This window comes from Gallinula chloropus, assembly GCF_964237585.1.
Source record: "Gallinula chloropus genome assembly, chromosome: 7".
NCBI lineage: Eukaryota > Metazoa > Chordata > Aves > Gruiformes > Rallidae > Gallinula > Gallinula chloropus.
Genome location: NC_140092.1, coordinates 8,177,294 through 8,203,406, shown reverse-complemented (window position 1 = coordinate 8,203,406; position 26,113 = coordinate 8,177,294). Strand labels below are relative to the sequence as shown.

Genomic DNA, 26,113 nt, shown 5'->3' with positions numbered 1-26,113 from the left:
AACCGCCGAGAGGTCGCAGCGCCGTCGCTGTGGGGAGTGGCGGGACCGAGGGCAGTCCCAGCATCGCCAACGGCGCCAGCCGGGAGCTCCGCCCCTGGAGGGCGCTTTTCCCCCTCGGAAGCCCTCGCCCCCCTGCGCCGGGGAGCTACACTTCCCCGCCGCGGCCCCCTCACCCAGCGGTGCGCAGGCGCGGTGGCGGTAGCCGCCACGGGCGCGCTTGCGCAGTGGGTCCGAAGCCCGGCGGGCGCGCTCGCTCGCCGCCGCGGGGCTTCGGCACCGGCGGAAGGCGGCGCTGCTGCCGCTGCGCGGAGCCCGCCCGGCCTCGACACAAAGGCGAGGGCGGCTGTGGCGGCCGCGGCTCCTGCTCGTCCGCAGCCCACCGCGCCCACGGCACCACATGGCGGCAGCGCTGCGGTCGCGCCTGGCGCCGGCCCCGCGGAGCTAGGCCAGGGCGGAACACGCTTCCCTCCCTCCCTCCTCCCCCCGCTCTCTCCTCTCCCGCCCGACTCCGGCCGTCCGCATCGCCTGCGGGAGGAGCGGAGCGGGGCCCTGCGCAGCCCCGCCATGCTGTCCCAGGGCCGCCGCTCTCCCTGCCGCCCACCGCGCCGCCGCCGCCGTCGCCCGGCGGGGCTCCTGCCCGCGCTCCTGCTCTTGATGGCGCTGGGGGGCGGCGGCGCCGCGCTGCCCCCGGGCTGTAAGTACGACGGTCGACCCAAGAGTGCCGGCAAAGCAGCGGCGGCCGGCAGCCCGGTGGAGGTGAAAGTAGTTTGCAGTAACCTGGAGCTTGCTCAGGTCCTGCCTCCCGAGTCGCTGCCTAACCGGACGGTCACCCTGTGAGTACCGTCCCCAGGTGGGAGGTGGGTGGGCAGCCGTGGCGCGGCGGCGCGGGGAGGGGAGTGAGGGGCAGCAGGGAGCTCGGGCCTGAGGTAAGATGGGGTCAGTCTTGGAGGGAGGAGGGAGCGAAGGCGTTTGACCCGCTCCCCCCGTTGCGGGGGAAAGCCCGTGGGAGCGTGGGGTTGGGTTTTTTTTGGGCTGTGCGTTTCATTCTTCCCAGGGTGGGAGGGAGGGGAGGATTGGGGGCGTCTCGTTACTCACCGGCGGCGCGGAGCCCCCCCACGCCCCCTCCCGCAATGAGTAACAGCATCCCCGCACCCCCAGCTCGCTCCTCTTCCCCCTTGGGGGGGGGGGGGGCTGCTCTGTCAAATCGAACAGGCTGCTCAGAAAGCTGAAGTGTTCTTTACTAAAATTCCACCTTTTTTAAAAAAAAAAAAACAACTTCCCTGAACTTTAAAACCACCAATAAATCTCAGGAGAAGCTCCGTTTCGGTGTTCCGGGCTTGGCGGCGCTTTGAACAGCCGAGCGCTAGTAGCGTGAGCTCCGTCTGCGGTCGGCTGGGTGGGCCTGGAGCTTCGCGGTAGCACACAGCGACTTGTGTGTTGCAGCTTGTGATAAAACCAGCCAAAGGGGTTTATTCTGTTTCTTCTTTGGGGGGGGGGGGGGGGGGGGAATAAAAGGAAAAAGTCCATTTACTTCCACGTAGCAGTAGGCGTGCTCTTCTTATGTGGAGGCGATCTATTTGATCATCTATTTGAATAACAAGTTTCAAACAGGATGTACGACTTACTCCGAACTTAGAAATAAGTTGCTGTTAGACGTGAGCATGCACATGTAAAGAAAACGTTTGCGAGTTGTTTTTCTTCCTGAGACTTTAACCGATCACTCTAATGAAGTACATGGAATCACAGCATGGTTCGGGTCGGAAGGGATCTTTAAAGGTGGCAAAGCCCAGTCCACTCCCTCCATCAGCAGCACCGGATTTTGATGGTGAACGGCCCTAAAAGTAGAACCTTCTCCATTCTTCACATACCCTTAAAATCTCTGTGCTTCTGTGGGAAGACTCAAGTGCAACCAAATGGTATGCAAGAAAACTGATGAAAAGAAACTGAGTCCTAGTTTCAGATATTTATTTACTTAAGTGGAAATCACAGGTTTGAAAAATCTTTCAATAATTGGCATTTAATAAGCACAAAATGTGTATAGTTCTGTCATGATAACAACAGTCTGACTGTTGTTTTTGTGAGCTTTAACAGCATTGGAATACCAAGGAAGGGGCTTCCTTCAAGAAGTCTCAGAGGCATGGATCTGGTCAGGTGCAGATCTGTGGATCTGCAGCTATGAGAAAAGAGGAAGCCAAAAAAAAAAAAAAGTGGTGATTAAGACTAAAGTCATTGTTGTAGCTTGGCAATCTGTAAGAGTTCAGAGAATATTTCTAAATGACTTGTGAGAAGTGACTAGAACTACTTACATGCAAAGTTTCTGAAGTAGTAAACGAAGCAAAAAGTGAAATATGACAGCTGTTTGATTAACAAAGTCATTTTAGTCTTCTTTAGCTTCAAATGCTTTTCTGATGATTAATGATTAAAAATGTAGTATTATCCATTAATGTTAATATGTTAATATGGCTGATACACAGAAGTTGACTGTGGGGGTCTTTTGGTTCAGAAAATCAGATATCAAACACAGCAGCGCCGTTGTGGATGTATCTTTGTTCATAATTGCAGTGACAGAAGAATTTGGAAAAATGGTTTATCTTTCATCTTGATTTTTGTATTCCATTATCTAGAGTGTATCTAGAGCATATCTGCATGCACTAATTAGTTGCTTTCAGTTTTAGCTGGCCTTTGAAGTTCATGACAACTTCTGAAACATTTGGTTTTCCCTTTTAAACTTAATAGATGTAGCAAGAAACAATGTGTTTTTTCTCAAAACATTATTTGGAGTAAGTATCGTAACTGTTTATACATTTAATAAGAACACCCACTTTGAAATTTTACGTACACATAAGGCAAAGATTATTAAACTAATGCTTCTGCTTCTTTTAAGGGAGTGGATACAATAACTGTTATGGTTCAGGATTTTTCAAGTTTGTTGACTTTTGAGGTGTGACTTTCCATATCTCTGAGAGAGATTCTTTTTATTTTTTTTTCCCCATCTGGTTAGAAAGCTTTGGTGATCTCTGGGGTATGGTGCCAAGTGCCATTCCACTAACATGTTGTTGATTAGTAGTGGCTGGGTTAATCGTTATCGAATCTTTTGCCAAAAATTACTTTTTTTTTTCCAAGCTGATACTTAGAATTGCAGCTCTTGGTGGATAGTGAGAGGTTGTCTCATTTGAGTCAAACTACCCTGAGTTATCTTGAATCTTGATTCTTGTGGGATTCTTCTATTAAGATAAGTACTAGTTCTATTATAGCTTTTTGGATTAGTGGATCACCGCAGAGATAAGTAGCTGAAAATAGATCAGTGTTGTGTAGATCAGCTGCATTTTAATTCAGTTAATTTTCTTTTATGTTGGCTCTTTCTTTGCACAAACCAGTTTTAAGTATGAGGACCTTTTAAAAAACTGTAAACTCTTAGTTTGAGTGAGCTAGGAATGACTCAAATGAAATCACTCTATTCATTTTGGAAATGCTGATTCAGTCCTTATTGCTGATCAAACTCTGTTGTACATTTGGCAGCTTTAAAATCTCTAAAAAGCTAGGAAATAAGTTAAATAGTGGAAATTAGACTAAATGGCTGTGACCTGAGGGTGTTGTGGCCAAGTTCTTTCACTCTTGCACACCATTATAGCTAGCAGTTAATGATACTGACAAGTTGAGCAAGGTCACTTAATTTACAAAATGTCTTGGCATTCATGTGCCATAAAACATTTTACTGTCCTAGTAATTTAGGTCAGACTCTTTAGTTACAATTCAGAAAAAATACCCTAACGTGATTTCAATTGGCAAGAGACTAGCTTTGCTTTCCTTCCTCAATCACTAAGCAAACACTGGAACAAGAGTATTTACAGAGAGATGTCTATGGGAGAATAAGCAATGTTTAGGATTTCTTGTAGTTGTGAGAGTTGAGATTCCTTTAGAATCCGGGCAGAATTAGCTGGTACTTTACTGAGCAGTTAGGTCGGATTCCAAAGTGAATTCAAGTTTAGTTATCACTAAGGGAAGGGACACTTTCTTAGCCTTATATAATAAAAACTGAATGGCATGCAAATTGTGTATCATTATGAACTCCATAGATGCTTTGGCTGTTGCAGTTTAACCAGCCTGATGAGGTGATTTAGGTGTGAAGATAACCTAACTGGATAAATGTAACTTGGCACTTTGTCTGACATGCTCTGTATTTCAGTAGATACTGAAGCTGCTGTTGTGATTCACATTTAAGTAAGGAATGTGATGTACTTTTGTAAAAGAAGTCTGAGATAAGATATCCATTGCTGTTGTGTTTCTTTGCAAGCTCAGTGATGATGTCATAACATCTTGGATATCAGCCATTACTTTGTTCTTTGGAAGAGAATGTGCAATCCCACTGAATAAAAGCACATGAAAGTGTAATCCTTGCTATTTGTTGAGAATCTTAGTTACTTGTTACACATGGATTCCTATTCCTGTAGACTAACCTAAACAAACAGGGGAAAAGCATTTGTATCCAGTGAGGAATTGTGCTTCTCAATCGCAAGCTGGACTGGTCTGTGAACATTGCTTACTCACATACCCTGATAGGAACATAGGAGTATCAGTGTTTGCACTTACAACTATTAGAGTTTACAAGCCAGAGTGCTAGCCTGGATTTGTGTTCTGAACTGTTCAAAGGTATGCTTAACTGGGTTGCTGTTGAGAAACATCTTAAAATGTCACAGTTTATGTCCAGCTTGTAGATGTAATCATGTCTAACTGCATCTGTTAAGCAGCTGAAAGGTGTGCTTATTTGGCTTTCTAGCTATCTGTGCAGCACTTCTAACATAAATCACTAAATTCCCAGTTTCAAACCAAAGGTCGCTGGTATTGCAGTTACTTGTATCACAGTCTGTGATTACATTGTAACGACATGAATTGTATGTAATTACCTGAGTAACATTTTCCTTCCTACAGAAAAAGTATTCGATCTTTCAAAAGAAAAGCAAGGAGATAACTATCTAGTGACAAGATAACTTTTTTTTTTTTTGTGATTTGATGCTTTTTTAAACTGTTTTTGTTTCCTTTGTTTTGTATGGATGGGTCTTTGTTATGTTTTGGAAAAAAGCATCCTGTACCGAAACATGAATAAACAGGAAGTGTAGGCACAATAAATGTGTTCTATGGAAGTTTGCCTCTTCTTTTCAAGTACATTTACGTTATTAACTTGAAGGTACTCTTGACAACTAATCCCTTTTTTTATTAAAATGATCTATTTTAGACTGTTGTAAGTCCTGAATGCTAATAACTTGGGCAGCGATAACATTTTTGAAGACACAAAGGGCTAATAACTCCCATTAAAACTTATCTTAAAATTTTCTTCAGTCAGTGGACACATGGGCTATGCAAAATGTATTTTATTCATGAACGCATGGCAGTACAGAGACAGCACTTGAGAACCACTGTAGCCACAGTTTTGTAGTTTGCAAGTACTTATGTGTAGAATCATAGAACCCTAGCATGGTTTTAGTTGGAAGGGACCTCAAAGACCACCTAGTCCCGATCCCCCTGCCATGTGCAGGGACACCCTCCACTAGACCAGGTTGCCCAAAGCCCTATCCAGCCTGGCCTTGAACACTTCTAAGGGAGGGTGCATCGACAGCTTCTCTGGGCAACATGGTCCAGGCTGTCACCACCCTCGTTATGAAGAATTTCTAATAGTGAAACTAAGTTGCCCCTCCTTCAGCTGAAAGCCATTACCCCTTGTCCTATCACTTCACACTCTTATAAGTAATCCCTCTCCATATGTCCTGTAGGGCTCCTTCAGGTACTGGAATGCTGCTGTAAGGTCTCTCTGGAGCCTTCTCTTCTGCTGTTTGAACAAGCCCAACTCTCTGTCTGTCTCCTTAGGAGAGGTCCTCCAGCCCTCTGATCATCTTTTTGGCCTTCCTCTGGACTTGTTCTAAGAGGTCCAACTCCTCCTTATGTTGGGGATCTCAGAGCTGGACACAGTCTTCCAGGTGGGGTCTTATGAGAGCAGAATAGAGAATCACCTCCATTTTTGATGCAGCCCTGAATGCAGTTGCCTTTCTGGGCTGCCGGTATGCAATACCATGTCATGTCGTGCTATCCAATAACACCCCCAAGTTCTCCTCAGGACTGCTCTCAATCCTTTCTCTACCCAGCCTGTCTTTGTGCTTGGGGTTGCCCTGACCCATGTGCAGCACCTTGAACTTGGTCTTGTTAAACTTCATGTGCTTTGAATGGGCTCAAGCCAGTGAAGGTTCTGGATGGCATCCCTTCCATCCAGTCTGTCAACTGCATCACACAACTTGCTGTTGTCAGTGAAGGGTGCACTTGATCCCACTGTCCGTGTCACTGACAAAGTTGTTAAACAGTGCTGGTCCCAATACCAAACCCTGAGGAACATCACTCATAAATGATCTCCATTTGGACATCAAGCTGTTGACTGAGACACTTTAAGTGCAGCCATCCAGCCAATTCCTTTTCTACCAAGTGGTCTGTCCATCAGATCCGTCATACTTTATCTGCGAATGCTGTAACCCTGTTGAAGAAGGCCACTGAGTTTGTCAGTCACACCTTTAGTGGCCAAGCATGGATTTTTATGAGTGATATCAGTCTCCTAAAAATAATAGAGCCACTCCATTTTCTGTTCAGCTTGTATTCTAGTTGACCTATTCAGTATATATCTGTCAGACTTTTGTGTATATCTTACCATGTTGAAAAGAGAGCAGTGCACATTCTAAAGCAGATTCATGCTTTGCTGTGTGCCCTGTTCCAACACTGTTTCATTATTGTGTGGTTCAGATATTATAGGATATTGAACACACAAGATAATCTGTGATTACATACGTAATTTTTTGAGTATTGCAGGAAAATTCTGAGGTCACAATTTGAACAGTGTTTTCTTCTAAAATGTAATGGTTTGTTCTGCCTAAAGTATTCAACTTCTGAAAACATCATGTTACGCTGGTAATGGATATCCACTGGGACACCCAGTCAAGTTTGTGTGATGTTCTCCTGCTTTTTTTAGTGTTGCAGTAATGGCTTTAACGTACATAGTGGACTGGAGTTGGTAATAGTCTTGATACAGTGATAACGGTATCAACGCATAGTGATTTTTTAAAAGATTATTCTATAGAAGCATTTTTTTAAAGTTTTCTGAGCCACAATATTAGTGTACAGTAGCCAAATACCTTTCTTGCAAGAAGATACTCATGTAAGCAATGCTTTTTATGTGTTCATTAGCCCTTCAGTGAGTATTAAATGTTCACTGCATTAGAATCACAGAGTATCCTGTGTTGGAAGGGACCCATAAGGACAATCAAGTCCAACTCCTGGCTCCACACAAGGCTAGACAAGTTAGGGCATGGGACTGAGTGCATTGTCCAGATGCTTCTTGAACTCATTCAAGCTTGGTGCTGTGACCGCTTCCCTGGGGAGCCTGTTCCAGTGCCCAACCACCCTGTCTGTGAAGAACCCCTTCCTAACAGCCAGCCTAAACCCCCCTTGTCTCAGCTGCGTACCCTCGAGTTCTATTGCTGGTCACCAAAAGAGAGATCAGTGCCTGTCCCTTTGCCTCCCTATCTAGCATCAGGAAGAGAAATTTTAATTTTTAGGACTGATACTTTTTTCTTTTATTGATCTATAGTGCTTCTGTTTTTGTTTGTTTGGTAAAAATGCAAAATATTAAAACTTAGAAGTTAATGCCAAGAGTTAAATAAATAAAACTAGAATTTGTACTGCAGTGATAGATAAAGAATGAATAACTGTGTGACTCACTCTTTTTTGCTTGCAGTTTGTTCTCGTTTCAAAGGTTATTTTTGTAATTGAAAACAAGTATGGAGCTGCAAGATTAGATTTTTTGGAATTCAGTGGTTACTTATGTACTTTGCATGGGCCAGATATGTTGCAGATTCATGGATTTGTCATTACTCTTTATTTAGTCTACCTTCACCATAATGGTCCCTAACTTTTGAACCTATACAGTTTAAATGCTTTCTTTGTACCAGTAGTGAATCCATGAAGATTAAAAACAGTTGAGCATTTCTCTTCATTAGTAATAATAAAATCTTTGAAGTTTAAGAACTTCAGGGAAGATAAGAAATTTATATATTTTGAAAGTCTTTCTGAGTTGAGATAATGGATTTAAGATATTAATTTGTAAAATCTTAAGTATTCTGTTAAATGTGTTTAGTCTTTAGCACAGTAAATAGGTAAGGTTTTGTCATCCTTGCATTTCATTGTTTGGCTGTTGGAAGTGAAAATTGCAGTATCTGCTGCCCTTACACTGCTGTAGTGGGACAGAGCGTATCCATTAATTGCTGTTCACGTGCACTACCTAATCTAGGTGATCTGCTGTGGCAGATCATCTGTGGAATAGATGATCTTTCAAGGTCCCTTCCAAGCCTTAACATTCTGTGATTTTGGGATTCTGTGTACTGTGTTGTGTTTTAACATTTGCATTATCCAAAAACAATTTGAATTTTTTTTTTTTTTAGAATTTTATTTTAGAATAAGGAATTTCCAGAATTTCAGAGCAATACTGTGTTGCCCAGAAACGCTGTGGCTGCTCCCTCTCTGGCAGTGTTCAAGGCCTGGTTGGATGGGGCTTTGGGCATCCTGGTCCAGTGGAGGGTGTCCCTGTCCATGGCAGGGGGCTGGAACTAGATGATCCTGAAGGTCCTTTCCAACCAAAACCATTCTGTGATTCTGTGACTCCTCCTTTGGTAATGAGGCAAGCCATGTCTAGTGGTGCAGTACAGTACTGTCCTACAGGTCTCCAATCTGTATTAGCGTGACTGGGATGCCAGTGCACTGCAATGCAGTGCTGGTCAGTCCCTAAGTAGTGTAGTTGCTTTGGTGGTGTGTGTGTGTGTGTAATCCAAACTAGTGAGTGAGAGCTGGGAAGTTGTCACTTTCAGACTAGGAACTTGACCTTTTTGTCAAGGTAGACCAACTACAAGCTTTTTTGGGGTGGGGGGACACACACCCAAATAAACCAAACACAATAAATGCAGATTGGTTAAACACGGTTAAGAAATAGGCATCTTAATCCCATAGTTCTGCCTGTTCTAGGATTCATCCAGGCAAGTCTCCAGCATTACAGCTCTAGGTGTCTGTAAGCTGCGCTGTCTTTGTGTGCTTTGTCTAAGAGTGCAATTTGTGTCCTCTGCTGGGTCCGTTCAATCTAGAGGAAAAGAATGCATTGAGGTTGAGGGAGGGAGACCACGGTCTAGGTATCAAGTGAAGAAAGGCAGGGAGATTGGATTAAAAGGCAGAAACTGCTGTGGGAGTTGAGATGAAAAGGTTTCTTTGAATGGATAGGGTGTTTTGAAGATGGGAACTAAGGAGGGCTTCAGAGTTAATGCAGGTGGAGTGGGGAAGGTGCTGAAGAGTGGGTATAGTACTTTGTCCACCTGTGGGATCCCCAACATAAGGTCATGGTGCTGTTGAAGTGAGTCAAGACGAGGGCCACAAAGATGCTCAGAGGGCTGGAGCACCAATCCTATTAAGACAGGCTGAAAGAGTTGGGCTTGTTCAGCCTGGAGAACAGAAGGCATTGGAGAGATGCTATAGCAGCCTTCCAGTACATGAAAGTGTGTTATAAGAAAGATGGAGACAAACTTTTTAGTAGGGCCTGTTAACAGAGGGTAGATTCAGACCAGATATAAGGAAGAAATTGTATTGTCCACATGGTGTGCTAGTTCCAACTGAGGAGGTGAAGATAAAGGCTTTTTTCTGTCAGATACAATAACTCATTGTTAGTTGGCCCATGTCATTGTAGAATAGGTTTTACCTTGAAATTTAGAATCAAGCAGTCCTTTCAAGTTATGTTCAGATTTCTGAAAGCATCCTGTAAGAAATACCAAACAATGGGTTCCAATACCTCAAACTGTTTTAGGATAACAGCCTCTGGTTTTAACAGGAATTCAAACCAACTGTAAGAATTGTGTTGATGGTCTCAGAGTTTCTGTGGGTTGCACTGAGCCGCCCTGACAGCTCTGTGCTGGAGAAGGGAGGTTTCCTTCCACTCTCAGCCTGTGTCATACACAGGGTATGATCAGGAGCAAGGATAGGGGAAGGATATCCTTCTCTGACAGCTTAAAGTTTCATCAGCACCCAGCTGCTTGTAAAACTGTAGCCTGAACTGAAGTTGGCAGGTTTGTACCTTCACCTCCCAGTCTCTCATTGTGCAGGTGGTTTGCGGGTTTTTTTTTTGTTTGTTTTGCTTTTTTTCCCCCTCCCTTAGCTGTTCTGCTCCTTGTCTAGTCAGTTCAGGGAGCTAAACTACCTAAACCTGTTGACTTCTGTAGGATTAAGATTTAAATTTTTGTGAGAACGTATCTTTGTGTGCCAGCAGTTGGCAGGAAGTGCTTGCTAACTTGTTTGGACAAAGCACTCTCTGGAGAGCACATATACCTGATAGGAAATGTAAATACATGTGGGTGAGACTGGGTGTGACAGCGTGTGCTGCAATTAATAGTGTATTCAAAATATATTGTCATTAACAGCTTTAGTTAGGCTAGGCATCTGTGGCAGTATTTCCTGTGAAGTGAGTGTTTATATAGAGGTTGGAGGGGTAGAGTAAACTTGCACTAACCCTACAAGTCAGGGAGAATCCTGAAAATAACAAATAGAGGTTACGTGGCAGGAGGACTGGCATATTAGGTCATGCTGCCTTGCATTACAAACTCACATATTTAATAAATACTTGATTAGTTCACACAAGGAAACAGATAATCTTCCTCTTCTATGTAAGAAGGGATATACCATAATCAAAACAAAGAGCAAAAATCCCTGTTGCTCCAAGATTGTCCTGAATATCTGTTAAAAAACAGGCATGGGACACAGCCTGCCCATGAAGATAAATACATTAGTATTTTCCTCTTTAGGGGAGCCAAGGGCTGGATCTCAGTAGAGTTACTACACAGGATTAAAAAAGTGGGAAACTCTGGGGGAGCAGAAAGTGCTGGGGCTAAGACAGGATGGTCACTACAGAAAAAGTCGATCATCATCTCTCAAACTAATACACATGCTAGAGGTAAGGAGCGGGGGGAGAAAGAACTTGGAGGGAGCTTCCCAGAATGTCATGGTCACAAAGGTTATGTTATCAGTGCTTTTGGTTAGCTTCAGAAACAGCAACTCAGTTAGGGTTGGAGGAAATTGGATGTTGCGGAGTGCTCTTAATTTTCTCTTAGGAAGGCTTTTCAACCTTAAATAAGTACAAATTATACAACTATCAAAATCAGTTCTTGTAAAATTATAATTTTTGTTAACATTGCTAACCATTCTTTCATTCTCTTGTGCCCCTCAGTTCTGTCCTTTTTCTAAGATGTTTTTATGTAGTACTGTTATGTAGAATGTTCACTGAGGTACTTCAATGGTTGGCACTATTTTTCACTAGAAATAAAGAATTCCGTCCTTGAGAAGTGGTTTGTTCTTAAAGGAAGGTAATAAAGCATGTGGCCGCAAGAAAATAGTATCTTGAATAGCAGTGCACAAAGTGAGCATCATTACTTGAATGATGCAGGGAGTGTGTGTAGACAAAAAGAAGTCCATCATTACATCATCATGTAAAGTGAGCACAGTTAAAATGAAGTGATATAAATACACAGTTTTAATTCTGCATTTTCATTACTTCTGAGTGGTTTAGTTTATAATTTTAATATTGTTTAACGTGTATGATAATGAAGAGGTACAGGAAACCTTTTAACTGTTGCAAACTTCTATTTTGCAAATGTTTCATTGCTAAGGTTCCTCGATTATAATGTTTTTCTTAAATTGGAAAATACCATCTCCTTTTGTTAGGGGCTTTGGAAAGATTAATAATTTTTTGTATATAGTTTGTGGAGCGTTTTCATTTCAGGGTTACTTTCAAGCAAATACTGCTCATGTTCTGCTCAGTCCATTACTTAGGTTTCTTTCCCTCTGACACCAGTAACTCACGAGAAAGCAAAATACTAACTTGAAAAATACTGGTTTTATATACTTGTTAAATCACAGCTTCTAGAAGATAAAGTTCAAAAAATGTATTTCTTTTTGCATGTTCATGGCTCTCAGCAGAAAACATTTTTCTTAGTTGTACAGATGGTTATTTTAGTTCAATTTTTGCTGGTGGCCTCTTTCCCAGTCCTTAGAGTATACAGCCGTCATCATGGAATAATCTGATTTATTTTCTATTTCCTGGCTCTCCATTTGTGTCTCTTAAAATGTGTTCTGGAAGCTACTTCAGCATTCAGCTAAAAGTTATATTGTCTCCTAGTCTTCTTACAGGCTTCTTGGAGGCTGTTTTGACTATTTTGTAATAGTGTTAAGGGATGTGTGTGCATTTTAATAGTATCCCATGAAAGGATTAATTTGTGAAGTTTGGAGATACATTCTAAATCTCTGTCTAGTTGGCTGTCACAGTGATGGTTGTTCTGTACGTCACGAGCCAAATTGTTTTCAGAGAACAAAGAACAGAGTGGATGGGTCCCTAAAGGACCTCTAGTTCAAACTCCTCTGCCTTGGGTAGGGACACCCTCCACTAGAAAAGGTTGCCTGAAGCCCTATCCAACCTGTCATTGAACACCACTCTGTCAGTGAAGACTTTCTTAAAATATCTAATACAAATCGCCCCTCCTTCAGCTTAAAGCCATCACCCCTTGTCCTATTATTACCTCTCCCTGTAAACAGACCCTCTCCAGATTTCCTGCAGCCCCTTCAGGTACTGCAAGGATGCTATAAGGTCTCCCTGGAGCCTTCTCTTCTGCTGGTTAAACAGCTCCAACTCTCCTAGCCTGTCTTCTTCATAGGAGAGGTGCTCCAGCCTTCTGAGCATCTTCATGGCCCTCTTTTGGACCTGTTCCAACAGGTCCATCTCTTTCATGTACTGGGAACCCTAGAGCTGGACACAGTTCTTCAGGTGGGGTCTCAGAGAGAGGCAAAATCACCTCCCTTGACCTACTGGTCACACCACTTTTGATGCAGCCCAGGATGCATTTGGCTTTCTGGGCTCCAGGTGCGTCATGTTGTGCTTCCTATCCTATAGCACGCCCGAGTCCTTCTCCTCAGGGCTGCTCTCAATCCATTCTTCACCCAGCCTGTCTTTGTGCTTGGGGTTGCCCTAATGCACATGCAGGTCCTTGTGCTTGCATTTGGCCTTACTGAACTTGATGCGCTTCACATGGTCCCACATCTCACTCTTCACTTGGGCTTAGCAACTCCAATGGAATGTTTAACTGGGAATGTTAAAAACAAATCAAGCCTTGATTTTCTGGTTTTTTTTTTTCATGCTGTATTAAAAAAAAAAAAGAGTTTTAATAAAACTCTTTGAAGAACAAGACAGGCTTTGGGTTTGACTGCATATGCATTTTGGGTGATAGTAACTGGACATCTACTGCGAAAGGTCTTGTCAATAAGCTTGAGCCATAGTTTACTTTCTTTGCATAGTTTTGCCAAATTTTTCTGCTGCCTTGAGCAGCAAAATGGAAGTTGTTCTCAGATGCAAGCTGTGTTCTACAACAGAACATTTCAGCAGTGTTCTTGGAATGGGTGAAAAGCTGGGGTGGTTCAGGGTTTTTTTTTTTCTATGTGTGTGTGTATGGCCTGTATTGATGTTCTTGTCCATAATAGAACTTCTTTCCTGCTGCTTTTTCTTCCAAGTTTTTTTGTGTTAATTCTTTTGTGAGTGTGTGTGTGGTAGTTCCACGTTTTATTTTCTGTTACGTAAGGGTTGGACAAACAAAATGAATTTGTTCCAAGCAGGAGTTGTTGATCATTTAAAAATATATATTAAATCTGATCTGGAGTTTGTAAGACACTTGGAACAACAGTGACATTGGACTATGGAAACCCCTTCATGAAGTTTCCAGGTGTGTCATTTATATTGCAAAGTCACTTGTTAAAAAAAGAGTTGAACAAGATGGGGATGAGCGGAGATCTGTAGCTCCCAACCATTTACCCTTTAAACTTCTTAATGAGGAAGAGTTTCTGTATTTTGAGAATTACTTGTCTCTTAGGGAAAATTATGATGTTAAACTAATAACTTTAAATTATTATTGGTCACAAATAATTTGATGTGTCTAAGTGATACATAATAGTCCATCATTTCACTTTACATTAATGCACAGAAATTGTGATAATGACTATAAAAAGATATAATTTGAGGTGAACGCTTTATCGTGTTTTGTCATCTTATGCCACATCCCTTAACACTTCAGATAATCTATAGACTAAATATATTAACAGCAAGTTTTAAACTGCATTTTTTTGAAGATTACACTTACAACATTTTTAAGTGTGATGAAATATCTTAGGTTATATAGAGTGTTGTAAAATCTATCATTTATTATACTAAACCTTTATGGTTGAGCAACTAACAGCCTCTGCAGAGAAAATACTAAATCAGGCTGACTATAATTTGTACATCACACTCCAGAGAGAAATTTACCTAGTGCGCAGATATTCAAAGGCTTCTACTTTAGGCCTATTATTTTATAGGCAATGTCAGAAAACTTTTTATTTTTTTACAGAACTGTAATTTTTATTTAGTTTAAATTTAGTTTGGTCAGTTACAGCTACTTTTGAAGTGGTTTCTGCTCCATTTTTTTAATAGATCCTTTTTCTGGAAGAAGTACCAGTTAAATCAATAAATCTTTAGATGAAGTCAATTATAAATAAAATACAAATTATTTCTGTACTACTGAAGATTGTGGTTTTCTTGCTTGTGTTGACTTGGATGGTTTCTGAACCTCATGTTTTTTCTTATTTTAAGTCTGAAATGGGTCTGTGTTTTTTCTTGCTGCTGTTATGCCTTGGGTTCAGATTGCATTAACTATTAATGAGGGGTTTTTTATAAGCTACTTAATTTCTTTATATATTATGATTTTTTCCTGCATACATTTCTGAAACTAAGAAGGATGTTGAAATAAAGGTGTACATTGCTCTGAATAGATTTGCTTTGCAGAATGAGTCCTGTACCACCTATTTTTAAAAATAACACTTATTATTAAGGTTGGAGCCTTTTTCTTTTTGAGTAGAAGTGCGAGTAGTTTCAAAGACTTCAGGATGGCTGATTTCTGACGTTTCCTTTAAATTCTTCTAGTTTTATTGGCATTCCAAGCTGTCTTTTTATTAGTAGTAATATTATACTATTTACCAAACTTGCAGTCTTGCAAATGTGTATTTTGGTTTCCTTTTACATGTGCTTTCCTTGATACAAGGATTCTTTGAAATACCTGTACCTTTCTGAAGAGTATCTGGGCTTCCTTGATTTGTACCTCTGCATTTCATTGTTCTCTCACCTAGGTTACTGCAGCTCCAGCCAAGGGGAAAATTTTCTTTCTTTCCTTCCTACAAGTCAGCTTGATGTAGTTGACTTTAGAATGTTATTTTGACAAGAAGAAATTTTCTTTTTAGCTGGCAGTCTGATGGCTGTTACAGGAATTATAGGCATATACAACAGCAAATTCTCAGTATACTTTTAAATATTTTTTTTTCCTCATCCTTTTCACCATTCCTGTGATCAGTCTTCACCTGGGATTATATGACTCTGTAGCATACAATGTTGATCATGCTTTTGTGCGGGATGTATTAATCTCTTGGAAGGTTCCTGGTGTAAATGTGTAGTTTAATGCTTGTTGCTCGTGGAGCAGTGGGTTTCAGCGATGACTTGAGGTGAGCTGCAGAAATACACGGTTTGACTGTAAGGGGATGAAAAGGAATGGGATCTCCTTTCAGCATCAGAACTTTTACCTTGGTTGAGTGATTTAGTCTTCAAGAATTTTCAAATATTCTGTCTGTCAGACTGGAAATTGAAAGGTTTTCAAATAATTTCTTCAGCTGTCTTGATTCTGTGTGTGTGAGATTGACTCACAGCCAGAACTTTGAGACAAAATACTGCCTGCCCTGTGTTTGTCTGAATCACAGAGGCTTGAGGCAATCTTTGAGAAACCTGGAGAAGAAAACGACTTAGCGTAATAATGTGGTTGTGTCAAAATTATGCTGGTTTTGTAGGTTGGTATTTCTGTATTTTAGTTTTATCTTATTCATGACGTGTTTTGAAGTACTAATCCTTGTAATTCAATAACAAATTCCATGCGTTGGAGGAAAGAGGGTTGTGTGTATGCGTGTTTGGTTTATGGCTGTGGTAAAGGATATCTGAAAGGTGTAGTAGACTGGAAAGAAACCTCCTAAAGGCAGTTAAGTGTAGAAGTAGTTATCCACCCTGAAGTTGTAACTGGTGTAAGCAAGGAAGTGCACAGGCCATGTTGGATGTGCAGGATGCATTTGATAGAGGACTGGTTTGAAATTGAAGTGACTGTAGCAGAAGTTATGGAACAAACTGACACAGGGAATCAATTTCCAGGACAAGATGATGTGCACTGGAGAATTTTAAAAACTCAGGGATGAGCAAGTCATATGATGAATATCTGAAGTCCTGCTTAGAATGAGGACTGGAGGGGTGGCAAATGCTGAAGTTTATTTATTTATTTTATTATTGTTTTGTTTTGAAAGAGTGCATAAGAGCTGTGTATTTCCAAGCCTGATGTTTGTATTGATCAAATCAGCAGAATTTATAATCTACTGGATACTTGAGTACTCAGGAAAATTTACATCTCCTGTAATGGGAAGCTCCTCCCCACAAACATGTAGAGCTCTTCAGAATCAGCAAAATATTTACAAAGATTGATACAGTGAGATGTAGATACTTTTCAAAAAAACATCTCTTAGTCCCTTGCCAAAGGTGTTTGATGAAAATAATGTCAACCCAAAATGGAAAATGATAGTATGAACAGCTAATTTGCCAAGGGGTAAGAAATGGGTGTGGAAGTAAATGGTTAGCCTTCTCAATGGAGTGGAGTCTGCGACCTGTAACATGTAATGTGTTTCTTAATGACCTCTGAAACTCTTGAGTAGCGGGATGATAGTTTGGTGAGTTGTTTGATGTAAGTATGAAGGTAAAGTGAAGCACTTTGAAGAAGTTTGTGAAACTAATAGTTGGGCAACGAAGTGGCAAAAGCAGCACGTTGTAGAAAAATGAGAACTGTACTGGTCACAAAGACAATTCTGTCTTCATATTTAAGATGATGGGCGCCCAGTTGACCAGAAATCTTCAGTTTTTAGTACAAGTGGTAAAGGCAGATCATATGTTATGAATTCTTAGGAAAACAGGAAACAAACCAGGACATCATTCTTATCCTATTACATAATTTATGACTTGTCTGTGTGTTGAATACTATTTCAGTTCTTGTGGTCTTACCTCAGAATTTTTTAGTATAATAGAGCTGGAAAGAGCTCAGAAATTAAGGTGGCACAAGATGACTTCACAGTAAAGAGTAAGTAAAATATGAATCTTCCCTCTGGCAAAAGACCATCTAGGTTTCTACATAATTACTCGTGGTAGAGAGGTGGTGAGTAGGGATTGATCACTGCTTGTTGCACTGTAAGTGGGGAGCATCAAATGAAGCTAGCAGGCGCTGTGCTCAGAATGAGCCAGGTGAGGTGTTACTCATAGAGCTTTCCACTGCAAAACCTTTCATAAGGAGCCTGGTAGGTGACAAAACTTTACACACTTCAAAAGGAAAATAGGCTTTTTTGTGACACAGAAATATGTAGCTGTATAGTAAGTGGGTCTTTCTAAATAAGGAAGCATAAAGCTATACAAAAGATTTCCTAATCTGAGGGTAACTTGCATCTGCAGCTGGCTGTGGTTGGAAAATAGGCCCATCTAGCCAAGTACCGCGATCCCAGTTTATTGTGTGAAAAGGGAAATTTGTGGTTGTGTGTTCCTTTAAGGGATTAAAAGATAGATATAAAGGAGTGCTTGCTGAGTTTATTTGCAGATATCTTTAAAAGACTGTTGAGATGGACAAATGTGTGAATGATGGCTGGCTGTGAAATGTGACAAAACATGGGAGGCTGGCACCAAAGGAAATGGGTAACGGTGATATGCTGTGTGGTTTTGAAAACCAAAATAAGTATGGAAGAACAGAATGTTGAATAATACATCATTTTCTACTATGCCAATTCTGGTGTTCTGTTATGATAATCCTGTATGAGTGTACTTGCTTTCATGTCTTAATTATGTAACCTTGCATGATACTTAAGGCACATAACATAGAAAATCCTCTTTTTCCTTCATAATCTTAAACCAATGCTGTTGTATGCACCTTGGAGAATGAGATAAGTATTGTAGTTTAATATAAAGGCAGTTAAACAAAAAGATTTACTTCAGAAGTGTAAGCTGCAGCATTTTTTTTTTTTTGGGGGGGTGGGCAAATTTATAGTTAAATTGTTCTTGTCTGTTTTTGTTTGCAGGATTCTGAGTAACAATAAGATAACAGAGTTGAAGAATGGTTCCTTCTCTGGATTACACCTCCTTGAAAGATTGTAAGTACTCCTTAAAAAGCTATTTTCATTATAAAAATGTGATATACTGTTATATACTGTTTATGTTTCATTATTAATGCCAAGAACAAAATATCTTGCATGGGAGGGGTGTTCTTTGTTTTGGAACTTTCTTTTTGTGATTGATGAATTAACATAGTTAAGCATTCTCTTAATGAATATAACATAACAGCATAAAGGGATAGGGCAGTTTCAGTGGAAAGTTCACTAGTGTGTTACAAGGACTAGACTTGCTTTGATGGTGGAGGTCACATAATATGAGAATTTATGTTGTAAAGAAAATTATTTCCTTAATTTCTTATGAAGTATCAAACCCTTTATCAAACAATGGTGAAGTGTATTGATAGGGGAAGCAAATTTATAGAACCTCTAAAAAGGCTAGATTCATTGTAAATTTGTTGTTGACACATATTTAACAGTTTTTTCTTGTGTACCTTGCAACTTTGATACACACTGAACTGTGTGTGGGAAGGGGGGAATGGGAGTGAGTCAGATGAGAGTAACTTCTTGGATACCTTTTGCTTCCTGTTTTTGCTTTCCCTTTCAGATGATATATCACCTACAAGGTAAGAGGAAGCACTGTGGCTTCTGTTATAGTCAGCTTTTTTCCCATCTGGTAGAAGGTCAGGATTGGCAGGTTGATCTACCTGGGAGCAAGCAGAAACTTTAGAGATAAGGATTTTTCTAGGCCATTTGACTGGGAAGGCAGCCAGTTTCATAATCATCTCACAACATCTAGGAAGAGTTCCAAATGACTTTTGGCTTCAGGGGATTAAAAGTATTTTATTCTTCTTCTAAAACTTGAAGGCTGCAATCCCGGTCACCTGGCCTAAATAAATTCCAACACTTCCATCACTCTCTCTCCCACATGCCAGAAGAAAGATTTGTCTTCTGCACTGGCAGATGAGCTTTATTGTAGAAATATGCCATTGTGCCAAAGAAGCAAGGTTATCAGCAGTGATGGCATTCTAGATCTTTACACATTGCTTTGGCATCTTTGCTTAGGTAATAAAGGCATCTGCTGACAGTTGTTATTTGTTGTAACTCGTTACAATTTTCAGACAGGAAATACATGAAACTAATTAGTTTCAGATGCTAATTTACATTGCTCTGTGAATCCAAATCTTAATTTTCTTCAAAACTATAAGAACATAGCTTTCTTCCATTTAACTCCTGTCACTTGTAAGGTTTTTCTTAGGTTATTTTAGTGTCTTCCTTTATGAAAAGGAGAAGAAAGTAGTAGGTGAGGTACTATGTTTTGAGCATTTAAAGTGATCTGGGATAGTGCTATTTTAGATGGTATGGCAGTCTCATGTGATGATAGAACACAATTTTTGTCCACTGGTGTAGGAATTAATATATTAACAAATTATTACTAATTGCCAGGTGTTATCCCTTCCAAAAACAAGTATGATGCAATCAGCATTAATGAGCATTTCTCTTTTGTGTGTAAGACATTTTAAAAGCAGTAAAAATAAACTTTTCTCCTTTAAATGTTCTTGCAATCTCAGGTAGAAGCAACCCTGCTAATGACAATCATTTTTAAAACTTAAATGAATAGTCAACAGCAAAAGGAAAAAAAATTGAAAGCCCAGTTAACTATTTTAAACTTTAACATTATGTTCAGCAGTTTTGAATTATATTCCTTAATGTTCCCTGTGATAACATGCATTCCTTTAAAATTGCACTTATTTTTACTACTACTTATTACTCATACTTCCCCTTGTTTTCTTATGAGTGTTTTCTTTCTTTGTAGATAAACTTTTTTCCTCACTTTTAAATTAAAAGTTTAAAGGGTGATAAAAAAATAAATTCATTCAGCATTTAAATTGTTAATTCGGACAGTGGCTTTGTCATTTAACATTACTGCTTACCAGGGGAGAGATTCTGTATGTGTTTAATGCTTGTTTACTTACTCCTTGAAATGTTATACTTCCTAGCAAATATTTTTGCCACTTCTCCTTAATGTTTTTCTGCTAGAGTTCAAATGTATAGATACATTTAACCAAAGCCTTAAAAAAAACTAAAATAAATCAAACTAAATGTCAGGACCATGTGCCTGCATAATAGTTGTGTGGGTTTTTTTTGAATTTTAATCAGTATTTTGAATTCTGAAATACAAATTCACAACTTCATAATCTGTCTCTTAACACACTAAACTTGTTTTGTCCTGTTTAGTTCTTAGACATCTTAACAAAATTTTACATATTTGTAAATGATGTCTAGATTTTTTTTTCAATTCTTGAAATAAACTTGGACGTATGGTATCTGCAGCTGACAGATTAGTGCCTTTTATTCTTATCCTTTTAATCAAACATCTTATCTCTTGACCTCGTCCCCATCTGACAGTTCTTCACTTTTACTGTTGAAAGGGAGAGATTGTTTTGTGCCCCAAAGCTATAGGGAAATACATTAAAAATGTTGGCCCCAAGTAGGAATTTCAAATCTGTTAATAATTTTGTGCACATATGTTAATTTATGAAAACATCAAACTTGGTATTGCCTTATTTTGTAAACAGGGTTGATAAGAGTACCAAAATAAGAGCTTTGTTTTACTGGAGGGTGAAATGTTCGCTATAATACAGAATTGCTGATGCTACTCCTAGTCATACAGGAAAAGACTCGTGCATGTAATAGCTGAGTAACAGTAAGCGGGTCAAGGCTTTTTGCTACCATAAATGGTGATTAAAGTATCTGTACTAAAAGATGTTTAATATTTTAATCTCCACAGACTTTGTTAATGCTGTGTTTTGCTATGAATTTCCTGTAGTTTAAATGTTGAAGTAACTTCTCGCACAACTAATCTGTGACAGATAATTTTTCACCTAGTAGATTCTTGACTTTATATGGGATTATTCAAGGTCCAGCAACTTAGAAGCAAACTGCTGTCTTCCATCTGGGACTAGCTAATGCTGCCTGATGATTTTTTGTGAGGATAAGGCAGGCTACTTTATGTATTTGTAAAGTACTATTTTCATTGTACATGAGGGAAAGAGAAGGAAGACAGGCATGGAATTCAGTAAAATATTTAGATCGTAAAAGAAGGGTTTGACGTTTATTGACCTGTAAATAATGATAAGGGTTTACCAATGTCGTCTTATGATATACTAATATACCTTTGAAAAGGGAAAATATGAAACATGAAAGGAGTGTTATATGTAGTCTTTTTCCTCCTCTTTTTATAGCACCAATCTGCAGATATATGGATGCCTTAAAAATAGGAGTGTCTAATAGCTTTTTTCAGACAGTAACAAATTCTGATTTTAGTTCTTCTTGTGTTAGTGCAGAGGAGTATGTGAAAAGATGGACCTGAGTTCTAGTAGTGGATATGAACTCTAAAAAAAGTCTTTAGGAATGATTGCAAAGTGTCAGTAGTTCTTGTTTGTATATTGCTGAGCAGAGAAATGGGCTTATGAATATTTAGTAAGTTGTTTTCTGCTCTAACTGTAGTCCTGGTCTCTTAGTTGTGTCTCTTTCAGAAGACTGAGTGTGTCAGGCTAAGAAATTACCCTTTCCCCCTTCTCACATGCTTCTTCTGGTAATTTCTGAAAGACTGAGTGGTGGTGGGGAAGCTTCTAGGTTCTGCTGAAAAACCTGTGCAGTGAAAAACACTTGAAAATACAGAAATTGAAGAATTCGTTTAGATTGTGGAAGTGGGGTAGTATCAAGCATGGTTTTTTAACTTTTTTGCATTAGATCTCCAAGAAACTTTTTGACTTTAGTAGTTCAGCAATGCATGTCACAAGTGATGTGATGGAGTAAGCAAAACAAGGAAGTGATCCAAGTTACTGTTGGTTTCTTTAGATTTAAGGAGATGTCAAAGGCATATATAAGAACTTTTCAAGAGGTGATTTTTAGTAGCAACCTTTTACTTTCCATTTGGAAAATGTCCAAGTTCTAGAATTGTCAGTTGTCTCTTCTGTGGTGCCTGGTATCTCCAGTTGCTTTCTATTTTTTGTATTTTTTGTATGCAACTCCAAGGTGTGTCCCTTAAAACCGATTTTAATCTCAGCTACCTTCCCTGATAAATAGAGAGGCATCCTCATCTGCACTGTTACTTAAATTTAAGAGGTTTTCAATGTAAGATTGCTATATTGCCAGACTTGTGGGGTTTTTGTAGTTAGCAGTATTTTTAATTAGTAGATGAAAGCTGTAGTTACTGTAAGGTAAAAGATGGTATACCAATAAGAGCTTGGGGAAGTTGTAATGCTACCCTTGCTGAAACACTCTTCTAATGGGTTTCTTTTGGACATATTTTCTTTTGTTTGAACAATATCTATGGTTATATCCTGTTGGTTGAGCTTAGCCAAACAAAAAAAATAAATAAAAGCCAGTGGCTGACATGAGTAAATTCTTTTTGCTAAAAACCAGTAGTTTGTATAAATCTGTAAGTGTTAAAACCAACAAAAACTTAAAAGCCAAACAGAGTTTTCTCGTGAGAGTGTCTTCCCCAGCTCCCTTTTTATGTGCGAATCCTATCAATCTGTTGGTTTAACCACAACTGTAATTTCTTAATTTAGAAACTCTCCCAGATCCATGAGTCTGGCAGTTGCACCAGCCTGTGTATCAACATCTTTTACTGTCTCTGAAGAGCTGCCAGACATGTCAGCACTGTGTTAATTTTGAGATCTTTAATTGTCTCTTAAATTTCACAGTTTTCATCTGCTAATACTTGCTGATAGATGAATACGTGCTTGCTAATGACTGCAACTGGGGAGGGAAAAAAAACCCAAACAGAGACTCCCCAATTATTGTAGGTGTAGTTTGAGAAAATGCTAATGCTCTGGGCATTCAGGGTGTGTTTTAAAAATTACCTTAGTATGTTGGTTCTTAATGCTTTTTCCAAGAGGTTTTGGCTGCCTCCTCTTTGGCAGTGTTCAAGGCCGTGTTAGATGGGCCTTTGGGCAACCTGGGCTCTAGAGAAAGGTGTCCCTGACCATGGCAGGGGGTTTGGAACTAGATGATCTTTGAGGTCCCCCAAACCATTGTAGGGTTCTGATTCTATCTTATTTACAAAATGAGTAATACACATTGTATTGAGTCTCATGAAAATTGTCAGCACTTCTTACTAATCAGATTTTACTAATTGTAGTGCAAGTACTTTCTGGAACTGGTATTAACACCTGTTGAGGGGAGGGGAAAAAAAACAAAAATTACATAACGAATAGACTAGTGAGTTTTTTATCAACTACTCTGACAAGATGTATAAACAGATTGTGGAACTAGTAAAACTCTGAATTTTAAAACTATACTGTTTCTTTTCACTGAAGCAGTGGATTTAAGAAAGAGGTGTGCTGGGGAGTACGCCTTGACGTAATGAAATGAAAGATGACTGATAATCTAGACTAGTGGATTTCCAAGGGATTTTGTCAAGGTTTTTTCCCCTGTTTTCCACAGATTTTAAACTGAAATTTAAAATGAGCAGTAAGTATAATTTTTTCTTCCCTGTCCCAAAGACTGATAGTAAATAAGTGACGATTAACATTTAGTATTCTCAGATTTGTCATGATCTTGGTGTACTGGGTTTATAAGCCTGCTGAAATAGGCTTTAAAACATTACAGTTCTTGAGGCTACTGTGAGATAAATTTAAAGTATTTGAGGTATTTAAAACGTTTCTTGGGTACAGCATTGAAGCATGATCCAAATGCCATGACACTGTTGCACCATAATTTGTTAATCTGTCTGTAGGAAGTGCAGATCTCAGGATGAATTTATGGTTTTGTTCATGCAAATCTGTGTGGTGATAGATGTAACCATCTTCTATTCTCTTTTGGGAGGAGTTATTAATGTTGTGGGGGTAGGTTTAGGACACTTTTTTTCCCTACTTTTCCATACTAAAACATTGCCCTTAATTGAAATTGCTGATTTTCTTTTCACATGCAACATGTCCATATATTACCACGGAATGAAAATTTTTTCATGTTGTAATAAGTGTCTGTGAAGTTTCAGATAATAACTTGGATAAGTAAGGAGGTAGAAATAATTTTAGCATTTGTGCAGTGATTTTGTTCAAAACTGTAGATGCTGGCAGATAGTTTCTATGAGCTTTCAAATTAATCTTTGTCTGCAAAATATCTCAAGTTAGGAGTTAAAACTCTCATATTACTTGTATAATTAATGAGGTAATTACTTCAAACTTCTCCTAGTCTGAACATAAGGATTTTAAACATCTGTACTCTGAGGTTTTTTACTAACTTTGTCATTCTCAGTCAGGGCTTTGCTTTTGTGCCAGTAATGTTGGTGGAAAACTTTGTGTGTTGTCTTTGGTGTAGTTTTAGGATCTTGTTTTGCTTCTTTTGGTAGATGTTGGTCACTACTAAAGTATTTAAAATTGGATAGGCTGGAAAAGGCAGCACTATTTTACTGTATAATGGACAAATGTTACACCCTGTTAAAATCTGACACTGCGTGGCAAAGTATCTTTGATTGTATACCCTTTCATGCAGTAGATTATTTAAAGGACTGTGCATGCTGCTTATAGTCTCCTTTCTAGTTTAAATACAGATTTTCAAAATTTGAAAAATGCTATGTTAGAGAAAGTAAAAATGTGTTTTATGGGCATTTCGGGCAGTTTTCAAGTAAGATGAGCGTATCTTCATGCATGTATATTTGTATTAAAGGGTAGTTTGTGATAAATGTCTTAATTTTTCTCCACAGGGATCTTAAGAACAACCTTATTAGTACTATAGATCCAGGAGCATTTCTGGGGCTTTCATCTCTGAAAAGACTGTAAGTAGTATATCTAGCTAGTCAGTTTAAACAAAATGAAAAAACCCTGAGTAGTGTAAGTCTTAGGTTCTGGAAATTTTGACAGCAAAGCTGTTATGTATTAGAACTTGAATATGTATATGCTGTCTAAATTTACACACACACACGCATGTGTTTGCATAAAACAAAGTCTGCGTTCAGTCTTATGACTGAAGAACATCCGCTCCTTGTGGCTTGGCAGTCTCACTTGTTCTTACTGACAGTCTGTGTATTACTCCTCCCTTTTCATATTTCAGTGACTTGTAACACCACTGGGTGAATGTTCAAGTCTTGCTTTGTTAAATGTTAAACTCTTCATTATCACCCCCCCTCCAAGGTCATAGTGAAACACAGAGTCCTTTGCTATTAATACTGCACTGAAGTTATAGCTCTGTTAATGCTGCTTTATTGAAGGTTGTGCCAACATTCCCATTAACACATTTTTGGGGGATTTATACCTTGGCTGTAAAAATTATGTCCCAGGTGAAACTTTAAAAACAAGACCTTAGCATGATGGTGTGGGTTTTTCCTTTTTTCTTTTTTTTTTCCATTTTGTTTTTTTAAAACACTTTTCAGATTTTCAGAATATCTGGGACAGCTTTTAAGTCTTTCTGATTTTACTGCACACAAACACACACACCATCTTTAGTCAGCATATACCTTAAATTTTTGTAGCATATGTGATCATTTGTTACTGATCAAGTGAACTAGCTCACTTAAAGGAAATTGGTAATTGCATTTTTAACACATTAAAAATGAAGCTGAAGGACTGAATTTTGGACCATTACTTACTTTATAACTAAAGTTACTACATAACTTACAAGCTTAATTTTTATTTCTTTTAAGAATTTTGGACGATTTAAGATCTACGTTGTAAAATATGTAGTATTTCAATATTTGCATAAGTATAAATATAGAAGTGGTCCCATTTATGTGCAATAAATGTAGTACTATAGGTGTCACTGGGATGTCAAAAACTTAAGCGATGTAGTTCATGTG

At 39.2% G+C, this 26,113-nt stretch overlaps 1 protein-coding gene across 1 annotated transcript in view; it reads left to right on the top strand.

Moving 5' to 3' along the window:
* Positions 1-564: 564 nt before the first annotated feature.
* The window catches only part of ADGRA3 (adhesion G protein-coupled receptor A3), a gene marked incomplete at its 5' end in the record, with an annotated part of 56,115 nt that continues 30,566 nt past the window's right edge, over positions 565-26,113 (top strand). Inside the window, 3 exons of the mRNA XM_084266814.1 lie at positions 565-833; positions 18,277-18,348; positions 25,025-25,096. Of these exons, the coding sequence (XP_084122940.1) occupies positions 565-833; positions 18,277-18,348; positions 25,025-25,096 (413 nt within the window). The remainder of the gene's footprint in view (positions 834-18,276; positions 18,349-25,024; positions 25,097-26,113) is intronic.